At 38.6% G+C, this 23600-nt stretch overlaps 1 protein-coding gene across 3 annotated transcripts in view; it reads left to right on the forward strand.

Annotated features, from left to right (window-relative positions):
• MYPN (myopalladin) overlaps positions 1–23600 on the forward strand; it is a 74560-nt gene that overhangs the window by 36393 nt on the left and 14567 nt on the right. For all 3 annotated transcript variants that reach the window (XM_085064268.1, XM_085064267.1, XM_085064269.1), the window contains exons 4-12: positions 1468–1519; positions 3598–3745; positions 5221–5292; positions 5509–5650; positions 6207–6230; positions 8236–8352; positions 8775–9144; positions 11198–11770; positions 14088–14235. In XM_085064268.1, coding sequence (XP_084920394.1) covers positions 1468–1519; positions 3598–3745; positions 5221–5292; positions 5509–5650; positions 6207–6230; positions 8236–8352; positions 8775–9144; positions 11198–11770; positions 14088–14235 — 1646 coding nt within the window. The remainder of the gene's footprint in view (positions 1–1467; positions 1520–3597; positions 3746–5220; positions 5293–5508; positions 5651–6206; positions 6231–8235; positions 8353–8774; positions 9145–11197; positions 11771–14087; positions 14236–23600) is intronic.

The raw sequence follows: 23600 nt of genomic DNA on the forward strand, positions 1-23600 counted from the left end.
TAAAAACAATTATGTATCTTGTTTGCTAACTGCGATAGTTTCGTCACAAAAAATACACAGCAGGAGTCAACACTTTTCATCATTACTAATACCTTTATTATTTTCCTGTAAAACACTCTTCAGACAAGGGACTAGCCCTTACATGTAATTTTACTGTGTTAATTCCCAGAGATTTTATATATCTCACTGCAAGATCGAAGTCTAAAAATATTCAGATTCTGAAACCACCTTGTATTTTTTTGTCTGTGGAATTCTACAGAAGTACAAGAGCCTAAACTTCGTGTCTAATTCTTATTAATCCCTTTTCCCTACAGTCATTATTACAAACTGAATGTAGGACAGTTTCACCTTAACCCTTTATTGGGACCTCGTAACCGAAATAAATACACCATCAGTTTGATATCCTACTTGCCCAGTAGATGCTGTACACCAAACAGAAGATGTATCTGCAGATTTAGGTGTCTTTTCTTTTTCCTTATGCTTTTTACTACACCTAACAGGCCTAAGAGTGGTATATTTATTTTACTTCTTTTTAATGCTTTCTTGGGTAAAATTTTAGACTGACTCCATTATTGTGCTAGCAGGACTAGAAAGTTAAAATAAACACATAGGGGTTTTTTTTCCATTTCTGTCAGAGAAACATTCTGTGAGCACTATCACTGACCACAGTGAGACCATTCATAAATTAAAGCACTACCCTAAAGACGGATTTTGTTCTGCTGTTATTCTTCTTTCACGTCTCTAATCTGACAGTGAAAGGACGAATCCTTTTTTAGTATCTGCACTGCCCCTGACATTAATGGGAGATGTCTGTGCTTGGCAGGGATTTCCAAGTTCTCTAGATAGGGGCCAAGGTCTGCTTTTACCCAACTCAGTGGATGCTGGATGGGAGCCACAGCTGAGGGAGATGCTCACTGACAGGAACTGCAGAGAAAATGCAAATTCCAAGCACAGTGAAGGCTGAATCAGAAGTGTAAAAAGTCTCAGTAACTGACAGCTGTTAGTAAACTGCACTAGTAACTTCTCCATACTGTGCTACAAGGGACTAGCTGGAGAATAATAACTGTGATTCCAGGTCTCTCTCTTCTTTCTTTTAAACTGATAGTATCAGGTGTCTGAGAAATGAAGGCTCTTACTTGATTCACAATAACAAATATGGGCTAAATCATAGTGGCATTTGAAACAGAACCCAAGGAACACCCAGGTATTCATTCACTCTTGGATGCTGTTTTCCTTACTTTAATTGCACCTCCTCCCAAATCTGCCTTATATCAACAGCAGTTCTGCATCTTGCACATTATGCAATGCTAGTTTATTTCCCCTGCAATGGGATCTTCTGTCTTGGCACAGCCTTATAACACATATCCATAGAGTGGTCTAGAGGATATCTGAATAAAGGTTTGTATAATTCATAGATAAACTCCAAAAACCCCTCTGCTAAATTATTTTTTAATTGCTTTTTCATAGGCATCTCTTCTTCTGACTCTGAAGGTGAACTCATCAAAGACGAAATGGATCAGTAAGTGTAAAATCAGTTACATCTTCCATATTTCTTACAGTTAAAAACCCCACAAGTGCAGACATTTCAGCCTGCAGCTTTCAACACGTTATCATTCTGTTTTGGATTTGTTTGGATTGGTTGGGTCGAATTTTATTTGTGTGCTTGTTTGTTTGCTTTACAAACAGTATGGAACAAACACACATTTGTTTGCCTGTGTGTCCTCAACTTTAGATTAAGAATTGAAAGTTTAATATTAAATATTAATATAAGAAGAAAGATGTTACCATGAAGAATGAAATTCTAAAATTAATTTACTAAAACAAAAGCTATTTGACTAGATCCAACTTAAATGCTGATTTGAGTGTCTGACTTGGACAAAGAATGTAGTACAATTTCTCACATGAAAATACACAAGGTTTTTGGCAGAGTATAGGTATAGATTGATTATTTATATTTAAGATAAAGAAATTAATAGACATGCACTACAGTGAACTGAAATGATGGTATAACAAACTACTTAATTATAAAAAGAAAACATGTTAGATGTAATCAAAAATCTGGGAAATATTCATTTACTTATTTATTAATCTATTTATTTTTCCTAAATGAAATCTATCCCCTGTTGACTTAGAACCTGATCCAATGCTGTTAAAATTCTTTCAGAATCAAAGTCCTTCTATTAACTAGAAAGGGAGTCAGACTGATTGAAAACTAAAATAATCAGTCTTTTATTTTTAACTCCTTTGTATGTACAGATTCAACATCAAAAGCAACCAGTGCTTGATAAAAGAAGCCTTAATCAGACTTATGTACCCTGTTGGTTTTTTCCATCACTAAGGAGAATTGTACTTACTACAAATGTCAGCTTTTACAATGAAAAGAGAAGACATTTGCAGTGTGTTTGACTGAAGACCTCAGGCTGACAGCAAATCCTGTTGTATGTGATTTAAACTTCAAAGTCATAAAGTACTCCTGATTGAATCTGTTTATGGACTTTGACAAATGCTAGGGGTTTTATAAAACTTAAGATCAAGAAGGTCTCAAACCTGGGATGTACTGCTAATCGTTTTGGGAGGTATTGTGAAGTTTCCCACAGCTCAGACTTGTCCAAATATCACAGGCTTTTTTTTTTTTTTTACATTCATCTCATTAGGTGTCAGTGTAGAGTTGACCATGATCCTGATCACTTCGATGGCATCTCTAAATCACTTACCTCATTAAGCCGTGAGGTAATTTTTTCCTCAGAATGTTGCTCTGACATCATAGTAGGATGTCCTGAAATTATCACATTATGGAAGACCAGGTTTGGGTATAGTAAGAGTGCCTTCGTTTTTTCTTAGCTTCCAGCTGTCGTCACACAAATCTGAACACCTGTAACTAAAGGGAATTAATATGAGAACAGGTGCTAAAAGAAGTTCAAAACAGAAATCAATGATCACAAGAGTTTTATCTTCACTCTGAGTAAGGTTTCCCTTGTTTTGAAGGCTGGCTTTCCTGGGGGCACATGTGGACCTCAAACTGAATTTAAAAAAAACAATCTCTTCACCATCTGCATTACTTCAACTAGCAATAAAACTAAAAAGGGTCAACTCTTCTACTTCCATATATAAAAAACCTAGAAGTGAAGAGGTGCCAAACTGTACACTGGGAAAACTGATGATACGTTGGTCAGAAAACGTGTCTCTTTCATTTTTCAGCAATTAATTATCGAATCTGTATCCAAGCAAACCATGGTATTTTCATTACCTTACAGGTTCAAGTCTTCACAAAATAGAAACTAGCAGTGTCCTCTGTGAAACTAGCATTGCTTTCTCATGCTACTCTGAGCTGGTAACAGCCACAACTGGGTTAATCCAGGCCACTTATTGCATTTGGTATGGCTGAACTAAGCATGAGATATTAGAATGGCCAGATATGCAGGCTGACTCTCACAAAATGCAGTTTTACCTAGCAGTATGTATCAGCTTAGATCAAGAGCAATTCAATCCCCAAAGTGAGGCCGGGGTTGACATGTAACTGAGACAGACATAATTTAGGAACACATACACACAGCTAGCTTCAAGTCAGAGAATTTGTTCTTGGTTACTATTTCGCAGCAAACCAAAGCCAGCCAACACCTCTGTGAATGCAGCATCTCCTGGTGTCAGAACTGCAACCAAGCATCAAGAAACCTCCAAGGCACCATCAGCTGTGGTTCAGCCAGTGTCTGTACCTGTCCAGACTGTGTCAACACCTGTTAACCAGGTAGGGGGGACAGTATGGTGAATTTCAAGGACTAAAAGCAAGTACTTAAGTAAGAGTTTTTTCTACAGTTTGTGACTGAGAACCCCAAATTTTCTAGTGTTTGCTTTGCTGTTGAACTTCAGCTTTGAGCCTGGCAGCCATACAGTACATAGAGGAGAGGCCCTGCCTCCGAGGTGACCTGGAGCACCTGGCCAAGGAAAGGGCACCCTCATCCCCTGGCTGGAGCAGGGGGAGCAGCTGGCTCAGCCAACACTGGGAATTCATGTGCATTCCAGCAGCTCAGAGACGGGAAGGACACCTGGATGGGCAGGTCACCTTCCCTGCCTCTCTCCACATCACAAGCCTGGCCCATCCACTTTCCAGCTGAGCATGTTTTCCTCTCCCTCCTACAGAACTCAATTTAAATCTTTCCTTTCAATGGAACTTATTTTAAGCTGAATCGTTTCACTACTATGTTTACTTTATATGTAGATAAGCTTGTTTGCCACATAGCATTTTACTATCCATATCCAAGAGTTTCTAATTAACATTAGCATGCATTTGGAGTCCTTTTTGTTGCAAACTGTCAGCATATTCACAGCTGTGAATTCTTTCCTGATAGGAAAGAGGAGCTATGCTTACTTAAAACGGAAAAGTTCACGAGTTTCTCACTTTACAGTGCCTTTTCAAGTTTACAGCCCAGAATTAGGTGGTAACCAATAAACAGATACTGAACAGGTGAAGTAATGCACATTTACTTTTGATTGCAATGAGAATAGAACTAAGCCTCTGCAACACTTTGCCATTTTGAGAGAAGATGCTTAAGTCAAGGGTAATAGTTATCTCAAAAATCACTACTTTTAAATCTTGTTGGCTTATAGGCACCATCTGTGTAATTTGGCTATCTCTCAAGATACTGAATTGTTAATTCTGCTGCTCTGGGGCAACTCTTATTACACTAAAATAAAAAACTACCTTAAATAGTCAATCTATATAATAAAGTTTTCCAGGAGAAGAACAATTCCATTCTGTTTTCCCTGAGTAGGATCAACAGCTTGATATCTAACCTGTGTAAATGGTTTGGTTTTGGAAAAGGAGAAGAATTATAATAGCAGTCACACATGTGACTTGACCTAACATTTCCTTACTAACATAAATAAATATTCTGTAAGAATTTTTAAAAGAAGACTATAACCAAGCAGACAACATATATTTGCCTTATTGAAGTATTAAGAAAAGATGTTACAATTCACTGCTTTTCTTGTAATGATTAACTGAGTAAGGCAATAAAGTAGTAACAGCATTTTGGCTGTTATCCCATCCAGGAAGATCAGCAGCAGTTGTCCACAATAGAATTTCTATTTATTGCATTAAATAATTTGCTTCAGACTTTACCCACCGAAATGTCTTTTATGTCATTCCAAAGTTTCTCCTGTAAATGGAAAAATAACGTTTGCACACCTAAATATCATCTTCTGATGTTTTGCAATCTACAGGCTCAAAGCCCCACTAACTATTTGCAAGGATTGGATGGAAGACCTATAATTGCTGCTCCTGTATTTACAAAGGTAATTTGTTCTATGACATATTTGAAAAGTAGAGGTAAAATAACTGTACAGAGAGATAATTAAAAATTAGTTCTCAAAAAAAAAAAAAAAAAAAAGGACTAACGCTTCTCCTAAGCCATTCAAGGGTTTCAGTGGCTTTATTAAATCTTACTGAAATCAGTATTACTTCCAGAGCATTAAGGCATTTACTGACTGTCTATTCATTTTCTCTATTAGATGTTACAGGATATTTCAGCTTCTGAGGGGCAGCTTGTTGTTTTTGAATGTCGGGTGAAAGGAGCTCCTTCCCCAAAGGTTGAATGGTATAGAGAAGGAACACTGATAGAAGACTCTCCAGATTTTAGGATATTACAGAAAAGTATGTTTCTTGTGTGAAAATATCATGTCTAATAAAATATAGGCAAGCGAAAAATTGCTAACATAGCAACACTGTGAACTTCTTATTACAATGGTAATTTTAATTTTCAAATGCAGTCTAAACATTTCTTAAGTCACTGAAAGGCTAAAATTGTGAAAATTCAACAGAATTCATTAACTATCACACTAAACTAAACCAAACCCAATTGAAACAATCATAACTAGATTTCATGTGGGTCATAGTTTCATAAATTGTCTTCAGGACACAATAAAATAGAGCTAATACTGAAAACAAAACCCCAAAACTTTTTGCAGAATTTATTCCCTATTCATAAGTTCCCAGCAGTGCTCATAACTGTTCATACTGTTCAGTGGCTTTGACATACCTTTGAGTATAAGGCCTGCCTGTCTTCACAACCCCTTAAAGAGAATATTGGATCAAAAAGAGTATTCCATCATATTAAGAAGGTCAAGTTTTATACATAGTGCTTAAGAAAAAAAAATAGTGGCAAAAGTAACTATATTCAATCTAATAATTCTGCTCTTCTCCCCTTTAGAACCACGGTCTATGGCTGAACCAGGTGAGGATCATCAAAAGGCTCATAATTTTTCATTACATAAATGTGGTGATTTAACATCTCAAAATACTAATTATTGGAACTTCATCATTTAATTAACATTATTTCTTCTTTTTCCCATGTTCTGCAGCTACTAGTGATATACATTTCACTGTAGGCTGTTCCACAAACATGTAATTTGAATTAATTCTGTCTCTTTTGAGGAAAATATTTCCATTCTGCTTTGACCCAGTTTTAACTTGGGATCTAAATGAGCTAAAGATTAATGAAATCAATGTATGAGGGTCCCCTGTACATCTGAGGTCCTGAAGTATATGAGACGATGTAGACCTGAGCTATTTTTATCTAGTTTACCAGTTAGGGAACGTTGCATCAGATGTTTAGCCATGTCAGCCATTCCCTGTGCTCCCTACCAGTGTAATGTGAGAGTACCACATCAGGTGTTCACCCCTGATATCAGCAAATCCTATAAATGTGGCTGGATCTTCTGATTTCAAGGATCAGGGCAGAATGTAGGCTACTTCACATGGTTGGTGCAGAGGAGTCTTACAGGTTTGATTATTTCTCCATGAGAGATTCACTTGCCTCATTACGCTTCTCACCATTAAAAATATGAAGCTGCCCCTCTTAAGATGGAGAATCACCAAAGAAGTATTAATTCTTATGGAATATAAACTTCTATCACTATTCTCCGTGCCCTACTTGAAACTTTTTTACCCAGAAAAGTGTCTTGAAAGAAACTGCCTCTATCTGAGATTTAGGAAGAAAAAACTGGAGCTTCTACCAGAAGCCACCGACACTGTTCTGTTACTGTCCAGTGGCATCACTGCTGAGTAATGTGAAGCAGTTTTTAGGGGATAATCAGTTGGGTGCAGTTGTTACAGCCTCATCACCTGCTGCTCATTCAGAAGGAATCTGGATTTCCATGCATGCAGTAGTTGGCAAATCCCAGCACGATACACGAGATACTGTAATGACTTAAACTAGTTCTGTTATCATACTACTATAATAAACTATTATTCTCCTATAGTTGATAGCAAACAATCTCTTTGTTGCTATTAGATTTTCCTTAGTGATGACATGAAACAATCATGGCCTTCCACAAAAGTACTCATAAAATATTTATCCAGGTTTTAGGAAAGGTTTTAGTTTTTAGGAAAGTATATTGCAAAATGGTAGAAAAATAGTTACTTAAAAAAATAGGTAAAGAAATTTTATCAGCCCCCCTTTCAATCCACTTTACATGTTACTGTCCCTCTCCCTCCCAGCTACACAGCCAAACAAAAAGATTTAAAATCCCATCACAATAGGTATTTATTAGCTGCTACTGCTGCCCAGACATGTCAGCTACTGGTCAGATAGGAATGTCACAGTCCCAGACTGACTTTTCTAGATGGAATATAATTTTTGCTAGTACAGTTTTGCTGGCATATTTTTGGTGCCCAATAAGCATCTTCACAAAGAAGTGAAAAGGCAATTTTCTATAAATACAATAAGCACAATCCCCTCTATCTGCAAATCTGCACTGGTATTTTTGAAAACCACAGCCTATATGTTTTGTATTTCTCCCCCTTACAGAGTGACTCCACTTGAACTGTTCCCTGTCAATTAAAATTAATCTTTCAATCTGTGGAGATAAAAATACCTGTATTTTAGTGAGCTGAGAGTGTGAAGTACACTATATTTTTCCAAATTAAATTTTAAGTTCTTTTAAGTCTGCACTTCATGTGTTAGGAAAACATTTTCTAATGTTTTCCACACACTGCTGACACCTGTTCTTTACTTTCATTGGGCATGCTGGAGCACAGAGGGTACCAGTTGCTGCAGACAATGCTGATAACAGCTGCTGCACACAAAGGCTGCCAAAATTGATAATACTGATGGAACTAAAAACTAACTGAGCAAGGTGGAAGACCTTAAGGAAATTTCCCCAAAGATGGTCAGGGTTTTGTGTGTTTGTTCACTGCATGTTCACTTTCAGTAATAATCATGCTCTGATGCTTTGCAGAGGAGATTTGTACTCTGGTTATTGCTGAAGTATTTTCAGAAGATTCCGGCAGTTTCACCTGTACTGCAAGCAATAAATACGGCACAGTATCCAGTATAGCTCGTCTGATTGTCAAAGGTAAGAGTTACTTTGAGTCCTTTTCTCCCTAGTAAATACAAGCAGAGCAGGCTGTGATTTATGTTGTGTACTGTTGACTCCAATGCAGCTCAAGTTCTGGCAATGTTCTTCATAACTAGAAAGTGTGAGAACTCTCTGGAAAAAAAAAGTTTGTATTTCAAAGATGCTAGTGGAATTCACTGGGGACATGGCTGAAGACCACTAATTGATTTTACAAACTGGAACAGTGTCTCTTTTCCCACTACCTTTACAATATTCCTTTTTTAAGGGAATTTGTTCTTAAACAAACAAGGTCAAACAACTCAGTCCAACAGCTGGAAGGACATCAGAGTGAGTTTTTTCAACTGCAACTTTTGTGATTTCATTTCGTTATGATTCATGGCATTTCCATATCATCAAAGTTCTGACCTTTCCTCTTTCAGCACCTGAAGACAGCAGTAACTCTGCTGCCCTTCACACGACGAGCTCCATCGACTTTGTTGCCACTGAACACCAACCTCCCCCCCAGACTCCTTCCAGCCATGGAGCAAATCAAACACCCAAACCTAAGCTTGAAGGTGTTCTTGTGAACCACAACGAACCCAGGTCAAGTTCCAAGGTGGGGCTCCGTGTACACTTCAAGCTGCCTGAAGATGAAAAAGGAAGTGAATCATCCTCAGAGGACGGACCTGGTGCTACAAACCAAATCAGACCCAACCATTTCCCAGAGAAGATAAATGGACAGCCAATGAAAATACCAGAGCCAACATCACCATCCAAGGAACCTCCCCCAGTACTGGCTAAACCAAAGCTGTAAGTAAACAGAATTCTAATTCTCAGGAGCATCACTAGTATTATTTAGTATTTCTTGACCATGACACTATTGCACTAGAGCAAAAGCTCAAATACACAATAAAAACTTGGTAGGTATCACACAGCATTGGCCTAATTAACCATAATCTTAGAAAACATATTCTACAGAGCTAGATTTTCTTTTCTGTATACCCCTCTCAGGAAAAGTCATCTTCAGTTTTAAAATGAAAATGTTTCCCTTTGCAATGTTATTATTTCTACAATGTTTTCTGCTGCAATCAAAAGGTGAGGAACACTGACCATACGCAGGCAAAATAAAACCAAGCTCTTCAAACCTATCTCACTCAATTCTGAGTACACAATTTTGCCCAAATCAGACATATTCAGTCTTACATGCAGTACAGACTGGCAACCAGCAAGCAACTGTCATCCCAAAGGCCATGCCTCATGACTTTTTATGTCCCACAAACGTCATCTCCTCCTAAAACAGATAAAATACTTGGAAATGCTTGATAATGTGAAACCACTTGAACTAAAAAGCATCTGCATGATTAGTGCACTGGGAGCTCAAGAGGAAATTTGAAGAAGTAGTGTAGTTTTCTTAGAGGATAATTTATTGAATTCACACTGCAGTTTATTAGAGAAAAGTATTTTCAGCATATTTTCAACCTCCCACACATAGTTTAACAAAAAGCACACAGACATCTTAATTTCATTTCTTAAATAGGCAGAAGCTTCACCTAAGGCCTCAGGAAGGACTTTATAAAGTAATTCACCAGTACTCTTAAGCAGGGATGTAATTTCATAGCATAAACATTACAAAGAGAACATAGAACTTACCTTGTAGCAGAGGAAGAACTTGGAGTCAGGGTTTTTTTTAATTTATGAAGCCCACATTCACAGCCCTACAAACTTTCTGAGCTATAGTGAGTTTAAGGGGGGAGCAGAAGCAGTATTTAAGTGCTTGCATACAGTAGACCTTCTCTCAAAACCCCTCCCAAAAAAGCCCTGTTACAAAGGATTGCTTTATTATGCAATGATAAATGAAGGGCACAAAATCAAGCCCACACAGCTACTAACTATCATTCTACTTTATGAAAGCTTGAAATTGCTATCTTTATCTGCCTTTAATGTAATTTTTGTTTAGTACATTATAGAAACTAATTCTTTTAACTAAAACCAAATTATGTTGAGCATGTATTTGGTCTGTCAGGAGCAGTTGTGGTTGGTCTCTACATCTACATTTTCTACTTTTTATCAGTAGTTATTGAATACTCCATAGTTTATTACATGATCATTTCCCATATCCACCATGTCTTTTCTGGTTTTGGAAGGGAAAAAGCTCTCCTGTTTTTAATGTGGTGTATTTCCATATACATAATAACTAAATAAACCACTTGAAAAGGCAAAATTATTTTCCTTAATTGCAAAGTAAAAAAGCCCTGAAGACCTATCTAGGAGATAACATCTAGAAAAATAACAACTGTATGGAATGCAAGTCCTCTCTGAATTATCCACTCCTGCCTCTCACTGAATGTCAACACCACCAAAACTATGTTAGTAATATCTCCTATGGTGGATTATTACAAAGCTTTATCAGTCAAAGTGCTGGTTTCAGAACCCATTTCAGAAGGAGGTAAATAATGCAATCTGGCTCACAAACACTCATTTAAATTATGATACACTAAATCTGAGTTACACAAGCAGAGAGGTACTAAGGTGACTTTGAAAACGCTCTCCCTTACATATCCTCAAGTAAGATTTACATTTCACATGTTAAAAATGTAAGAATTATCTTCAGTCAAGTAATTTGCAGACAAAAAGCTTTTGTGCCTCTGGCAAAGAAGGAGACATGAAGGAAAAGATTATTTTACTAGCAAATTAATATTATACTCTTCTCACAATGTTAGAGAATATGTCATGTAGCAGTTTCCCATCTCTTACTGTATCATAGGACACAGAATTTTTCACTCTGTATTCATATATGGAAATGCAGCCAACTGGCTCCTTTGGGGCTCATAACCAATTTTGTTCATCTTTATTTTCTGTGCAGTGATCAGAGCCAGTTAAAACAGCTCCACAACCAGGTCTTGCTTGAACAACAGCAGGTGCATCAGGCAACTCTAAGAGAGCTGTCATTCAACACAACTGTAGTGAATTCTGCTACTTCATTCTACCAACAGTCCACTTCAACCCTGTACAAGCAAAGCTCAGCCTCTGCTCCACAAGTCTTCAGCTACACTCGCCCCAAGCAGTTCCTGCCACCACAAACCCCCCCACCAGCCAGCTCCTCAGGCACATTCAGCAACATCCCTCAGGCAACTCAGAGAACAAATAACACGGAAAATTTCATTGGAAATCCTCCACCTGCCCAATCAAGATCTTCAGGAGTGTTTACAAGCAAAAGTGAACAGTCTCTACCAAGCCCTAAAGAATCCGTGGTGCCTCCATTAACACTTTCTACAGGTAGTGCAAAACAGTTTCAGCCCCAGACTGTGACTCCTGCTCCTATCTCCCCAACTGGACGGATTCAGAATCCAGTAGCTTTCCTTAGTGCTGTTCTTCCTTCGCTTCCTGCTGCACCATCCACCAATGCCATGGGGCTGCCCAGAAGTACACCAGCCACGTAAGTAGCAAAAGCCACATGCACAGAAACAGGGACAAGAAATACTCTAAGGAAACTAGGATGTATTTCTGTTCAAGGGTTCACTGGGGGATTCACTGAAATGCAGGTCTTTCATAAAATAGAAAAGTGAGTTATTCATATATTCATAACCTTTACATTCAGTAAAGAAGGGATAATATCTTCTATAATTAGGCAGAAATCAAGACAGAGAAATGTGAGCATATAAACAGATATACAAGAATGTGGGGGCTCAGAGACTCATAAGACTGTACTAGTGTGAGAAAAGAGATTTCATCAGCTTGCAGGATAAGTCACTGCAAGACTCTTTGCCTACACACGGTATAAAAACATTCATACCTATTGTAAGCAACAAACAAAGTTTTACAGTTACCTTATACTGTAAGTTATTTTTTTAGTCCAGGTAAATCTAAGAAATAACTCATGTAAAGGTATTTTTCTGGTTGCAGTGATTTCTATATTTGAAGCCCCCCAGAAACTCTCAGGAGAGTTAATGGTTTGCACATAAATACTTGAATTAACAGCCAACATGATTTCTATGACAAAACAGCTACCATCATACAAGCAAACAAGGATGATGATGTACTGGCAAGGTGGTGGCCTTAGGAGTCCCCTCTGTGCTGGTGGAGTTCAAGTATTTCTTTTGTGGACTATGTGAACTCAGTGTTAGCAAGGCTAGCACCAGTAGATTGGTACAACTATTAACCCATAGAACTCCAAATCCTGCACGAAGTAAGGAATAGTTTCCCCTTTTATGAATGGTACAGTTCAAGGTAGTGATAGCCATCAGGAAATCACAATCTCCTGACTATACTGCTAATACTACATCAAGCAAGTCATTACAACAGAAAAATGTGTCTCTGTGTCTATAGCATTCACCACTCTGTGTCCCAAGAAATTCTGCCTTCAAAGCAGTACTGCACTGCTACTCACAGACCTCCCAGCTGCCCAGCACAGCCACAGAATTGCCATCACCCCGTGGCATGTGCATGGAGGCCTTCCCAGCCCTGCCATCCTGATCAGGCACACAGCATAAAGCTGCAAGGGTAGCACTGAAGGTTTTCACTTCAGCCAGATCAAGCCTTTGGTCTGCTTCTACAATGCTGCAAGAGCAAGCAAAAATCAACTGCAGCTGTCAGCAGTCCCCTTCCATTCCTTCAGAGCTGGGGCACAAGTGCTCAAGTGCTGTTCTCTTTGTATTAATGACACTTAAGCCCCACAAAGTGTTTTCCTTTTGCTCACTGCTGCCCAGGCATGGCCACATACATCATCCCAATATTCTACCAGGCAGACTAGTTAAATATGTTTTCTTCATTTCAGCTTTCCTGGGTCTCAGCCCAGAGCTGAATTCCCACACAACTAGAGCTCCTTGCTCCTTGTGCTGAGATTCAAATCTTGACCTCTGTTTGGGAGAGAGTTTAACAAGGTCACAAAAGGCCAGGAAGGAACCTGAACAGTATCTGTGATAATCTGTAAATACCTATTGAAGCTTCAGCTTCCCTTTTTGGCATTATTGATTACAGTAATTCTGGTTACAAACAGAGTGAGAGCTCACTGTGTCTGCACAACAGAAGGAAAATACCTTGCAGAGCAATCATCAGTTATGCCTTTACCTTGAGACCCTGTTATCAAGATCCCAACATCTATTCTGGCAAACTAGTGGAATATTGCACACTCCCTAGTAGTGTCCTGCTGTGCTCCAGCAGGGCACTCTCACAGTCTCCTGACAGTCTCCTGATGGTCTTATTTAAGAATTTAACTATTTTCAAACCTCACTAAAATTAAACAGACAACATTTATAAAATTAAAATAAAAAATACCTGTTCATGTTATGAGTTATAAAAGGGTGAGAGAAGTGAAAGAAGTAAAAGTTCATGGAAAGAGTAAATGATCAATGAAGATGTGAGATAAAGGTCAATGAGAAATTGCATTAACTTTAAAATTATTGCCTGATAACACTGTACATCTAAGGTAACACCTACACACATTACTCTAGCATATACTGTGACATTATTATTGCAGGATAAATATAAATGGAACTCAGATGCTTGTTGTAGTCTTATAGCCCTTATTCTCTTTAAGTTGCATGTTTTTAATTTCTACTGCATGGGAATGGGATGCCCCATTAAGACAGTACCAAAAAAACCATATCCTGTATTCGCTTTGGCTTGTATGTAAATAAATAATATGTTCCAGCATAACATATCGTATCATATCATACAGGTGACTATATATTATATATATGTGTACATATATATACTGGTTGCTGCATGTTAGTATCAGAATTTTCTTTTACTAGCCCAACCCAGGGATTAACCAAGAAAAACCTGAAGCCTCTGCCACTAGCAACAGATGATTCAATTCGGGAAAATAAAGCTGCACTTGTAAAGGACCTGGAAAGAAAACTGCATTTCAGAGAGGATGCTAATCAACAAACTGGTCAGCAGGTAAGAAAATCGAGTGTTATTAAAATCTATTTCACTCATGAACAAGGCATGTATTATGACATGGAAAAAGAGGTGTTTGTGTGGGTGAGCTGCTACACTACTTTGCAGGGGGAGCTTTTGTGGTGAGTATTGCTTAGGAATAGCAAACTGGAGCTTTAAACAGAAAGCATGAGGGATGCAGCTGTAGAAAATTTACTTTGTGACTGAGCAGCATTTTTCATTTCTGATCATCTCAGAGGCTGGTAGGAATGTAAAATTTCTTTATGTTCATGGAAGCTTCTGGACACTGGCTTATTTTTTTGCTTTACAAGTTGCTAAATTCATTGCACACATACACACATTCATACACTCTGTATTTTAAAACAAAGAGTAAAGTAATGAAACTGTTTAGGAAGAGGCTTTTTCTTTTGGTTGAACTAAAATGGGATTTCAATTTTTTAGCATTAAACCTATTTTTCCAGATTTCCAAACTTAGATGAATTGACAGGGACTTTTTGGGAACTTTATTATTAGAATTTAGCAAAATAACAAACCTGTTCCAAAGTTCAAGGAACTAAATTATCAGCTCACTCTTAACTGCAATCAATAAATTCACTGGATCTGGGCACTGTCTATGCAACTAAAGACGAAATAAAAAATGGAATAGTATTTAGAGGTTGAAACCACTGTAAATCAGGTTCAAGCACTCTTGAAAAACAGTAGGACACACTAAGGACTGACAGATAGCTGTTCTGCATGGAGGTGATTGTTTGTGTCTCACCTTGGCCATGGAGTCCTCCATAGCTGTCCCACTATCTCAGGCTTAACACAACAAATAAGGGCTTACCCTCATCTGTCATCAACCAAAGAACTTTTCACAACTTTCTTTAGCCCTTCTGACAGAGAACATGTGGAGAGAAACAAAAAGCCACCGAGTCTCTGGAGCAAAGTCCCCTCTGTGGACAACTGCAGTGTAATCCCTGGGGTTTTTAATTTTGCTGTTGACCTTTCTTTCTGGCAGATCCCACCGCCAAAGCACTTTGAGTAAAACAACTGGCAAGCGGTATGTTTTGCAGATGAATCACAAGTGTTACAATTTGTACTTGCTATGATAGTAAGACAAATTATTTAGAGAGCTCCTGTGAAATACCAATCAGTCTTTGGAGTTAACTGCATGATAACCCCTTTAGAAGCAATGATCACCACTAGCGTCAAAGTTATCTGCTGACAGCAAAGGTTATTTATACACTTATTTGCTATTCTGTAGGAGACCAAACCTAAATCTTGATTCTGAAATTCCTTAAACACTGAAAAAGTTCAATGGTGGCACTTCTCTAATTGTTACAGTAATTAGAATGCCAATGCACTAAAATAAATTTTAGAATTGCTCAATAAAAGTTCCCTCACTTCCCTCTCAATCCCCAACTTTTATTCCTTCTGATTTTACTCTTCTCATCTGAGAAAATCTTACTCCAGCATATTCAAGTCTGAGTTTTCTCCTCAATGACAGCAGTGATTATTTAAAAAGATGACAGAATGAACAGTATTTTCCAAAATTCCCATTGCTTTACTATATAGAACAATCAACATCATGAGAATAATATGCTGAAGCACTGGATTCACACCCATACATTGTCCTGCATTTTTCTCTTATAGTTAACACAGAATTAAAAAGGAGACATTTCGATTCCATACACTGCATATCTGTATTAAATCAGTTATTGTAATGGTAGGGAGGGGCTTACTCCCTTTCTCATAAATACAAATACAAGTCTCCTTGGTGTGAGAGATCACTGCATAATGGAGTACAGCACCCAGTAAGAATCTCAAATGCTGGTTTCTTTGTATTGGCTACATTTTATTTTAAAAATTCCTTCTCATAAAATGTGTCCTCTGGCATATATTTATTTAGAGCATTGTACTGGGACCCCATATTTCAATACCAGAGTTTATTCTCATTTACAACACCTGCAGAGCATGCAGGGATCATCCAAAACAAACACTGCAGATGACAAGCTTGTGCCTTGAAGTCCTGGTATTGTCTTGCATTACTACCTAAAGGGCAGTAATGAACAGGAGTGATTTGTATTCTGGTGCTCTATTTATTATCTAAAATTGACTTCCATATGAAAAATGTTTAGCTCACAAGATGAGATTTTCCCAAGTGTCAGCATTATGCACTCAGCATGATATCTGATAATCCAGATGCATTCCTTCTGTTTCATCCAGTGCATCATTCATCACTAACAATACAGAAATCCAGGATCAGAACAGAGTTGGTAATTTTGCTGATGCTGCATGAGACAGAAACAGATTAGTCTCTGGGCTTCTACAGCTATGATAACCATGAGGTGCTGACAGAAATACAAATATGACTTTGCTAAGATTCTAGCTGCAACTTTGATCAAGTACATGCAATAACAAGCTGTCATTTTTATCAGAAAAAAAGCACCATACCCGTCATTTCTGCAGATGGTGGTATGCTGTAGTGCCAGGTGAAATTTCATCACAATTTGGAGTGCTGAAAACAAACGTGATTCACTTACACCCAAACATCTCCAGTCAGATTTGCTCAGTTCTTTCAAACAAAAGGTGCACTAAATGAGGATTGGCTTTATGCAATCACAGGAAGACGTTAGGACAAATCCCAGGATAGAGGAGACTTGACTGAGTGTCTTCCTTGGCTTGAAGACAAACAAACTCGTAACCTGAACTCCCATAAGGACAGGCTTCACTCCTTGCCAGTGGGAACAAGCAGTGTTGGTGTTGACCCAGGTTGCTCAAGTAATTAAGCATTCTTTATCAGCAGGAGAAAAATCTGGAAATTCCACATTTCAGAACAGCTTCTGTAACAGGTGACTTGAGCTTTTCTACCACCTTCTCCAGCTCAAGGAATAAAACTTAAGACTTTCAGGCACCAAAAACAGGCCCTCAATTAGAAAGACATTCCAAAGAGCATTTCAGCTTAATGATTAAGGTCCTCTGAGGAAGCTGTTAGAATTCTTTCTTCCAGCTTGTGATGGAGAAAAGGAACAGAGACATACTGAGACAGCAAAATAAAAAGAGAATCACTCTCCTGCACAGAAACTAGGACAAACACCACCTGGGTTCTTACCCTTGCTGTAGTGGATGTTTCAGTATTTCTGCAAAGTGAAAGAGGACAAGAAGGACAAAGAACATTCCCATCCACTCATCTCTACCCCCAGAATGTTTTATTGGCACAAAGCTTGCAGTTTCCTCTTGGAGACTGAAATCCTATGAGACAAAGCATACAAGTCTCATAGCCTCAGTGAGTGTCCAGGTAACTGCACCACTTGATGACAGGAGAGCAGTCAGTGTTATCTCCACTTCCTAAAATCTGTCAGCGTAGTCCATTGGACCTTTTATCTTCCCTACAAGTAATGTGTCTCAGTAATGTTCAGGTAGAATACATCACGTAGAAACAAAGAGATGTGTGGGGAGAAAAGGAAAGAAGGAGACTTTGGCAAACAGAAAAATATGAATGTGTAAAGGAAATTAATTATTTTACCCTTGTATTTGAGAGCATTCACAGGTTTCACCAATATAATTAAATCTATAAATATTTCCTCTGTAAACAGAGGAAATTCACCTTTACAGGCAAAACGTAGAAAACAATTATATTATCTCCTCAACATTTTTATAGAAATAACATAAAATAGAAAAATGAGGTGATTAAACCTCAAAATCCTTTACAGTAATAAAACTAAATTAATTACCTGTGCAATAGTAAAGGAAAGCAGAGTTAAATACCAGGGCCTGGCTTATACATTTTGGTTATAAGAACTACAAACTGTGCTTGTATATCTGTGTCATTTACTATGAACAATATCATGCGGCAATACTGACTGGTTGTGTCTTATGTAAGACTCAGATAGCAGCCTTATTTTTAGGACAAAGAAAAAACATACAGCTGCTCAGAAAATTATGCACAGCCCTCACACCAACAGTATTCTTTACTTTTGCTAGAGAATACTTGATAAGAAATTTCAGAGCAGAAGAGATGCAGGGTTTGTCCAAAAGCTTTTAGATTACTAAAAACAAAGCCTGTAAAGCCATATGCAGATCCCAACTCATCCCACAGGACACAACACCAATAACACCTCAACATCAATCACACAGAACCATCACCTCACAGTTCCCATACTAAGCAGTCAGACTCAGAAAGGCCCAGGAATCGCCCAGAACTCTCTTCCCTAGGGCACAAAAATTACACTTAATCCAATCACTCCAAAAATCTGGCCCAAAACCAAGCATCATCTCTCAAAGGTGAGCTAATGCAGGCATTTTCAGACTGAGCATGGGAATTAAACCACAAAGACTCCTCACAGAAGCTTGTCTAGAAATGAGAAGAGACTTCAGAACCTGACCAAGACAAATAGATATTAATACACATAAACTCCCTGAAATTGTGGGGAAGAATAGTTGAACAACCACTTGTGTCTGTCTTCTCAAGACAGTAGACAGGTTTCATGGTAGGGATCCTGGCTTGCAGAGCTCATCACGTTGGAGAGGGAAGCTGAGCTCTCCATGTTTGCACACACGCTCACTCCAGCTGCTAAGTCTCTGGGAATTGGAGACGGCAACTCCATTTGCTTTCTTTTCTGTTTCATCCTTGCCTAATCACCTGGAACTGTATTTTGAATATTGTCTAGCTAGACAATGACTTGCTGGGCTCTTCACAGGTTTGTGTAAGCATGAGATTCATGCCTTGTGCTGGGTAAGGTGTCCCATATAACTCATCTGCAAGAAATAAATCCCCCCAGTGGTACCTCTTCAGAGGACATGACAAGTGGAGAAAAGCCTGTACATTGGATCTATTGCTTTTTGATTCCCACTGCTGAGGGGGAGCAGGGGGCAGAGAATCCAAACTAATCACAAGATTTTAGTCAGAGTAGCCTAGATTAGCCTGTGAAGTTAAGCAGCGTTACAGCTTGGAAACACATGCTGAGATGAAATATATGCCACTTTCTCAGACAAACTGTTAAATAGATTTAGAATAACTGTGCCAAAAAGCCAATCTAGTAAAAGTTACCAAACTGGGATTAAATTGGGAAATTTGTCTAGACTTGGCATTAAGTTGGCAACAGAGTTGTTTTTATATAGTGTATGAGACTCAACATTTGTGTAAAGTTCCCCATGCCTTTCTGTTTGTGGTAATTTCCATGAGTTACCATGCTAACATCAAATTATTTTGATTCTATAAGCTTCTACTCTTAGTATGTATATTCACTAAGATCTGAATCCTGCTAAAGATAAATTTTAACTTCAACAGATCCAGTATTTTAGAACTCATATTAATACATAAAGGTGCTTAGAACCTTACAGGAATTACTATATTCTATGCAATTCCCTTTTCTCCAAAAAATGTTCACATTTTTTTGTGACAGTAGCAGAAAGGTCCAGGAGTTAAATTATTTGACAAGATCGAGGAGACCATGATCCAGCTCTCTGCTCTGTCACAGATTTTCTGTGTTACCTTAACAGGACCCTCAGCTTCTTTAGGCTTCAATTTCCCACATGTAAAATGCAGATAATAGCCCTGCCCTGAAGAGTGTTGTGCTCTCAGGTGGTCAAAAATTATGGTGATGGGACCAAATAGATCCATCACAGAGACAAATGTGAATTAGCACCTTCAGAAAGACTGGCATTGAGAGAAGATTTTGTTTGTTGCACAGGACGAAGTACAGCCACCCACCAGCAGCCTACAACAATACTGCCAAGGCAGAGCAAAGGAAAGCAGAAAGAGAGCTGCATTTCACTTCTCTAGCTGCCACAGATTTCCACTAGAACCGTACAAAAGCACTTCAGACACATATTTAGCACATTTCCTGGTTTTGCTTTGTCCAGTTGTCTTTTACCCTTCAAACTATACTGTGACAATATTAATACAACCACCACTGCTCCCCTTTTGCACACTGTGCACACTCAATAACGTGCATTACATTGAGGAAAAACAGCCAGGTCTCCAAAGCTGCAGTCTACTTAGTGTATATAGATAAATATGTACAAGTATAGATGCATTATATACATCATACTTTGTACAGAGCATTACACCACTAAACAGGAGCTTGATTTCTAGCTACTAGGTATAATAATTTTAAATATCTGGCTACTATATTGAACAAGTGTGTGAATTACTGCCTGTAAAAGTTTCATGTTCTAGGAAAGCTGCCAAAAAAGTAGCTGCAATGCTACTTTTTTGACTCCAACCTAGGGCTTGAACCTTTGTACTCTTTCCCTCAGTGTCCTCAGTATGCTGAACTGCAGCCTAGTTTTAACATTGTACCCCGTGGCCACATGGGCTTGTTCTTGGTGTGACACTTTACGAAATATTTGTCTGAACCACAGCAACACTTTGCCCTACACCACTTTTGTAATCACATTCAGAAATAGGCTTATGTCTTCTGTGTTAAAAACAGTTCTTCAGAAAGCCATAGTAACAACTACTTTCTGTTCTTGCTAATCCTAAAAGAAAACCTACCAAACAAGCAAAAACCTCCAAGATTATACGCTGCCTACAGGAGTGTATTTTCACTTATTTCAGAGATTTCTGTTCTTTATAAGAAGTTTGGTGTAACACCTCTAGCCTCTGAATGTTGACATTCAAATTTTCACAGGAAAGTTAACTTGGTCTTGCCAGTTGGTTTGTAAATTTATACAAGCATATATATATATGCATACTGAACACATTTAGAAAAGCAAAGAATGAAGTATGAGCACAACACACAGGAAACACTTGGGCTATGGGAACCCTAACTTCAACATCTTCTAATTTAAAATGAATTTTTGAATATAACTCCTTCAAATGAGCAGTCAAATTCACGCAGTCAGCCTGCACAGCTCCCAGGTAGAGACTTGCATTTGTGCAAGGACACTTGGGGCTTCCATGGGCAGGGAAGAAGCTGCCAGCAATGACAACCCTGTGCTGGTAGAGCAGCAATGTGCCCTTGTTCTCACAAACTGCTACTTTTATACCTCTTTCTGTGTATGCACATACATCCAGAGTCACGTGCAAAGAAATGTGGGAGAAAACCTGCCCATGATTAACTTCAAATGGTCCCATGAAACGCATTCCTTCCTCTATTGTACTCTCTTCTGTAAGCAGAAATTTGAAAAGGAAGAAGTGCCCGTATTTCTTAATGAAGTAGTTTGTAAAAAGTTAATATCTTTAGCATATCAGGCAGGAAAAAATTATACACTGCATTCACAGAAAACTTTTTAGGATCTAAAGAAGACACAAGGTTAATTTGGTTAAGTACAATTTGAAAATGATTGCTCTAAGTTTTATTTATGTTAGTTGGTTAGATCACTTAAAACAGATCTGAACTTTCAGAGTAAAAGAAATAAAATATGTTAATTGTCTCTATCAGCATTATTTGGTTTCATCTGTAGGCCATCATGGCTACAGCAACCCTACACTATTAATTTCTTCTAACATACCATGATTTCTTTTAGACAGCAATGATTCTAGAAAAAAATCCATACGAAAAACTGCTGACTAAGCTCAGCTGTCTATAAACAACACTGGACTGTGCCATCAGCTTGCAGTATTTCAAAATTTAACTCTGTTCTACAGCATTTTGTTCTGCATTCAACACCTTCCACATTAATGTGATGCCTTGAAAGTGTAATGGCAATGCCCTTCTAGCCCCATTATTTCCCTCTGCTACAGCAGCCAGTCCCTGATTTTTACTTGATTCTGCCTTCCTAAAAAGACACAGGCCTTTTCTCAGTAGCAAGTGTCAAACAGTGATTGCTTAACTTTCCCTTGTAACACTATAACCAGCTCCTGCCACCTACCTGGGAAAACTATCTGTTTGGTTGGTGAGAAATCAGAGAAACTCCAACCGTACAACAGCTTTAATGAGATACAAATTTGATCTATAAACCCTAATTTGATCTATAATGCTGAGACCTGCAGCATGAGAGAAGAAAAGCTCAAGGAGATGAAACTTTATCAGGCTGTCAGATGCTCCCCAGCTTCCGGCCAGTCTCCTGAGGAGGTGGCTGGTACCACCCAGCCCCTGGCTCCCAGCCTTTGGCACATCTCACACTGGGACAGAGTAGCCAGCTCGAAGCTCTGCTTGGCAGAGCTGGACTTGCAGGACAGTGTCAGAGAGCAGAGTGGCTCTGTCAGAGGGGGGAAGGTGTTAAAGGTAAGGAAGGTATCTTGGAGGGGAGACTCAGCAACCTAAGCTCCCTGTGAACACTCCTGGTACCTTGCAGTTATCCCCACTGCTCCAAAGCTGTGTGGAATGCCCAGCCCTGAAGCATCAGAGAACAAGAGAGGAGTGGAAGGAGGAACCAGTTCATTCATAGAATTCCTTTCCTACCTACTCCCAGGTGGCTGCCTTTTCCTACCACAGCTAACCTTTTCTAGAGCTCATCTTAAAGCAACCTCCCCAAAACAGACATTTTAGATGAAAACACACAACATCAACCACTTCAGATCCAAAATCAGATATTACCAGGGTGTTTATTCCACCATGGCCATTTCCAACTTTTTCATTTTGTGGCAGCCACGTTTTCCTCCTCTCAACCTCAAGTCTTACAAACCCCTGTCTCCTCAAAACTCTGCTGTAATGCCTAAATTTTTGGTCACTTCAGGTCTCCTGAAGAAATCAGAAAAGTTTGTCAGGTAAAATTTTGTGCTGCCTCTCCATCTTCTTACTATCTGGAAAGCATTGGTCAAGAGCATAATCAGCAGTAAGATGGAATGGCTAAATAATCAGGGATGTTATTGCCAGTGATTTGGGATATCTGTGGGTTCTTTAATTATTTTCTATAATATTTTAGACAAGATGCATTTTCTGCAGCTTGTTTTTTCAGCAAATTGAATATATCTAAGGATTGGATACATCCTTATTTACTATTCGTTAGTTTCTAAAATTATATTTTCAATAGAAGCAGGAACACAAGCTCTGAACTTAAAAACTGCACAAATCCAGGTCTGAGCAAACTGGTTTGGTTTCTACAGGTAATACAAGATTTCCCCTCCAAAAGTTTGTAATGACTTAAGCAAAGTGCTCCTGCAGCTGTGTGTGGCAGTGCAGCAGGCGGTGTGTGTTACCTGAAAAGACCATCCAGGTGTAGCTGCAGTGCTCCACCATGCCCAGGAAAAACATTAGTTGGAATCATGAATGAAGGTGGCTCTTGGTCTGAGGCTCCACAACTCACAGCAAGAGACATTTGGTCAAATGCCTCCTGGTCTAGACGAGAGATTTCTTCATGCAAAACATCTAAGTGATGAGAAATTTCTAATCGACTTCAGGGGATCAGGAGAAAGTTCATAATCATATCAAACTATCTGGAAATGTTCATTTATGTAGGAATATGCAGGGTTTATTGCATAACCTGTTTAATCT

The sequence above is a fragment of the Lichenostomus cassidix genome, chromosome 6 (genome assembly GCF_008360975.1).
Source record: "Lichenostomus cassidix isolate B80296 chromosome 6, HeHo_3.0, whole genome shotgun sequence".
Taxonomy (NCBI): Eukaryota; Metazoa; Chordata; class Aves; order Passeriformes; family Meliphagidae; genus Lichenostomus; species Lichenostomus cassidix.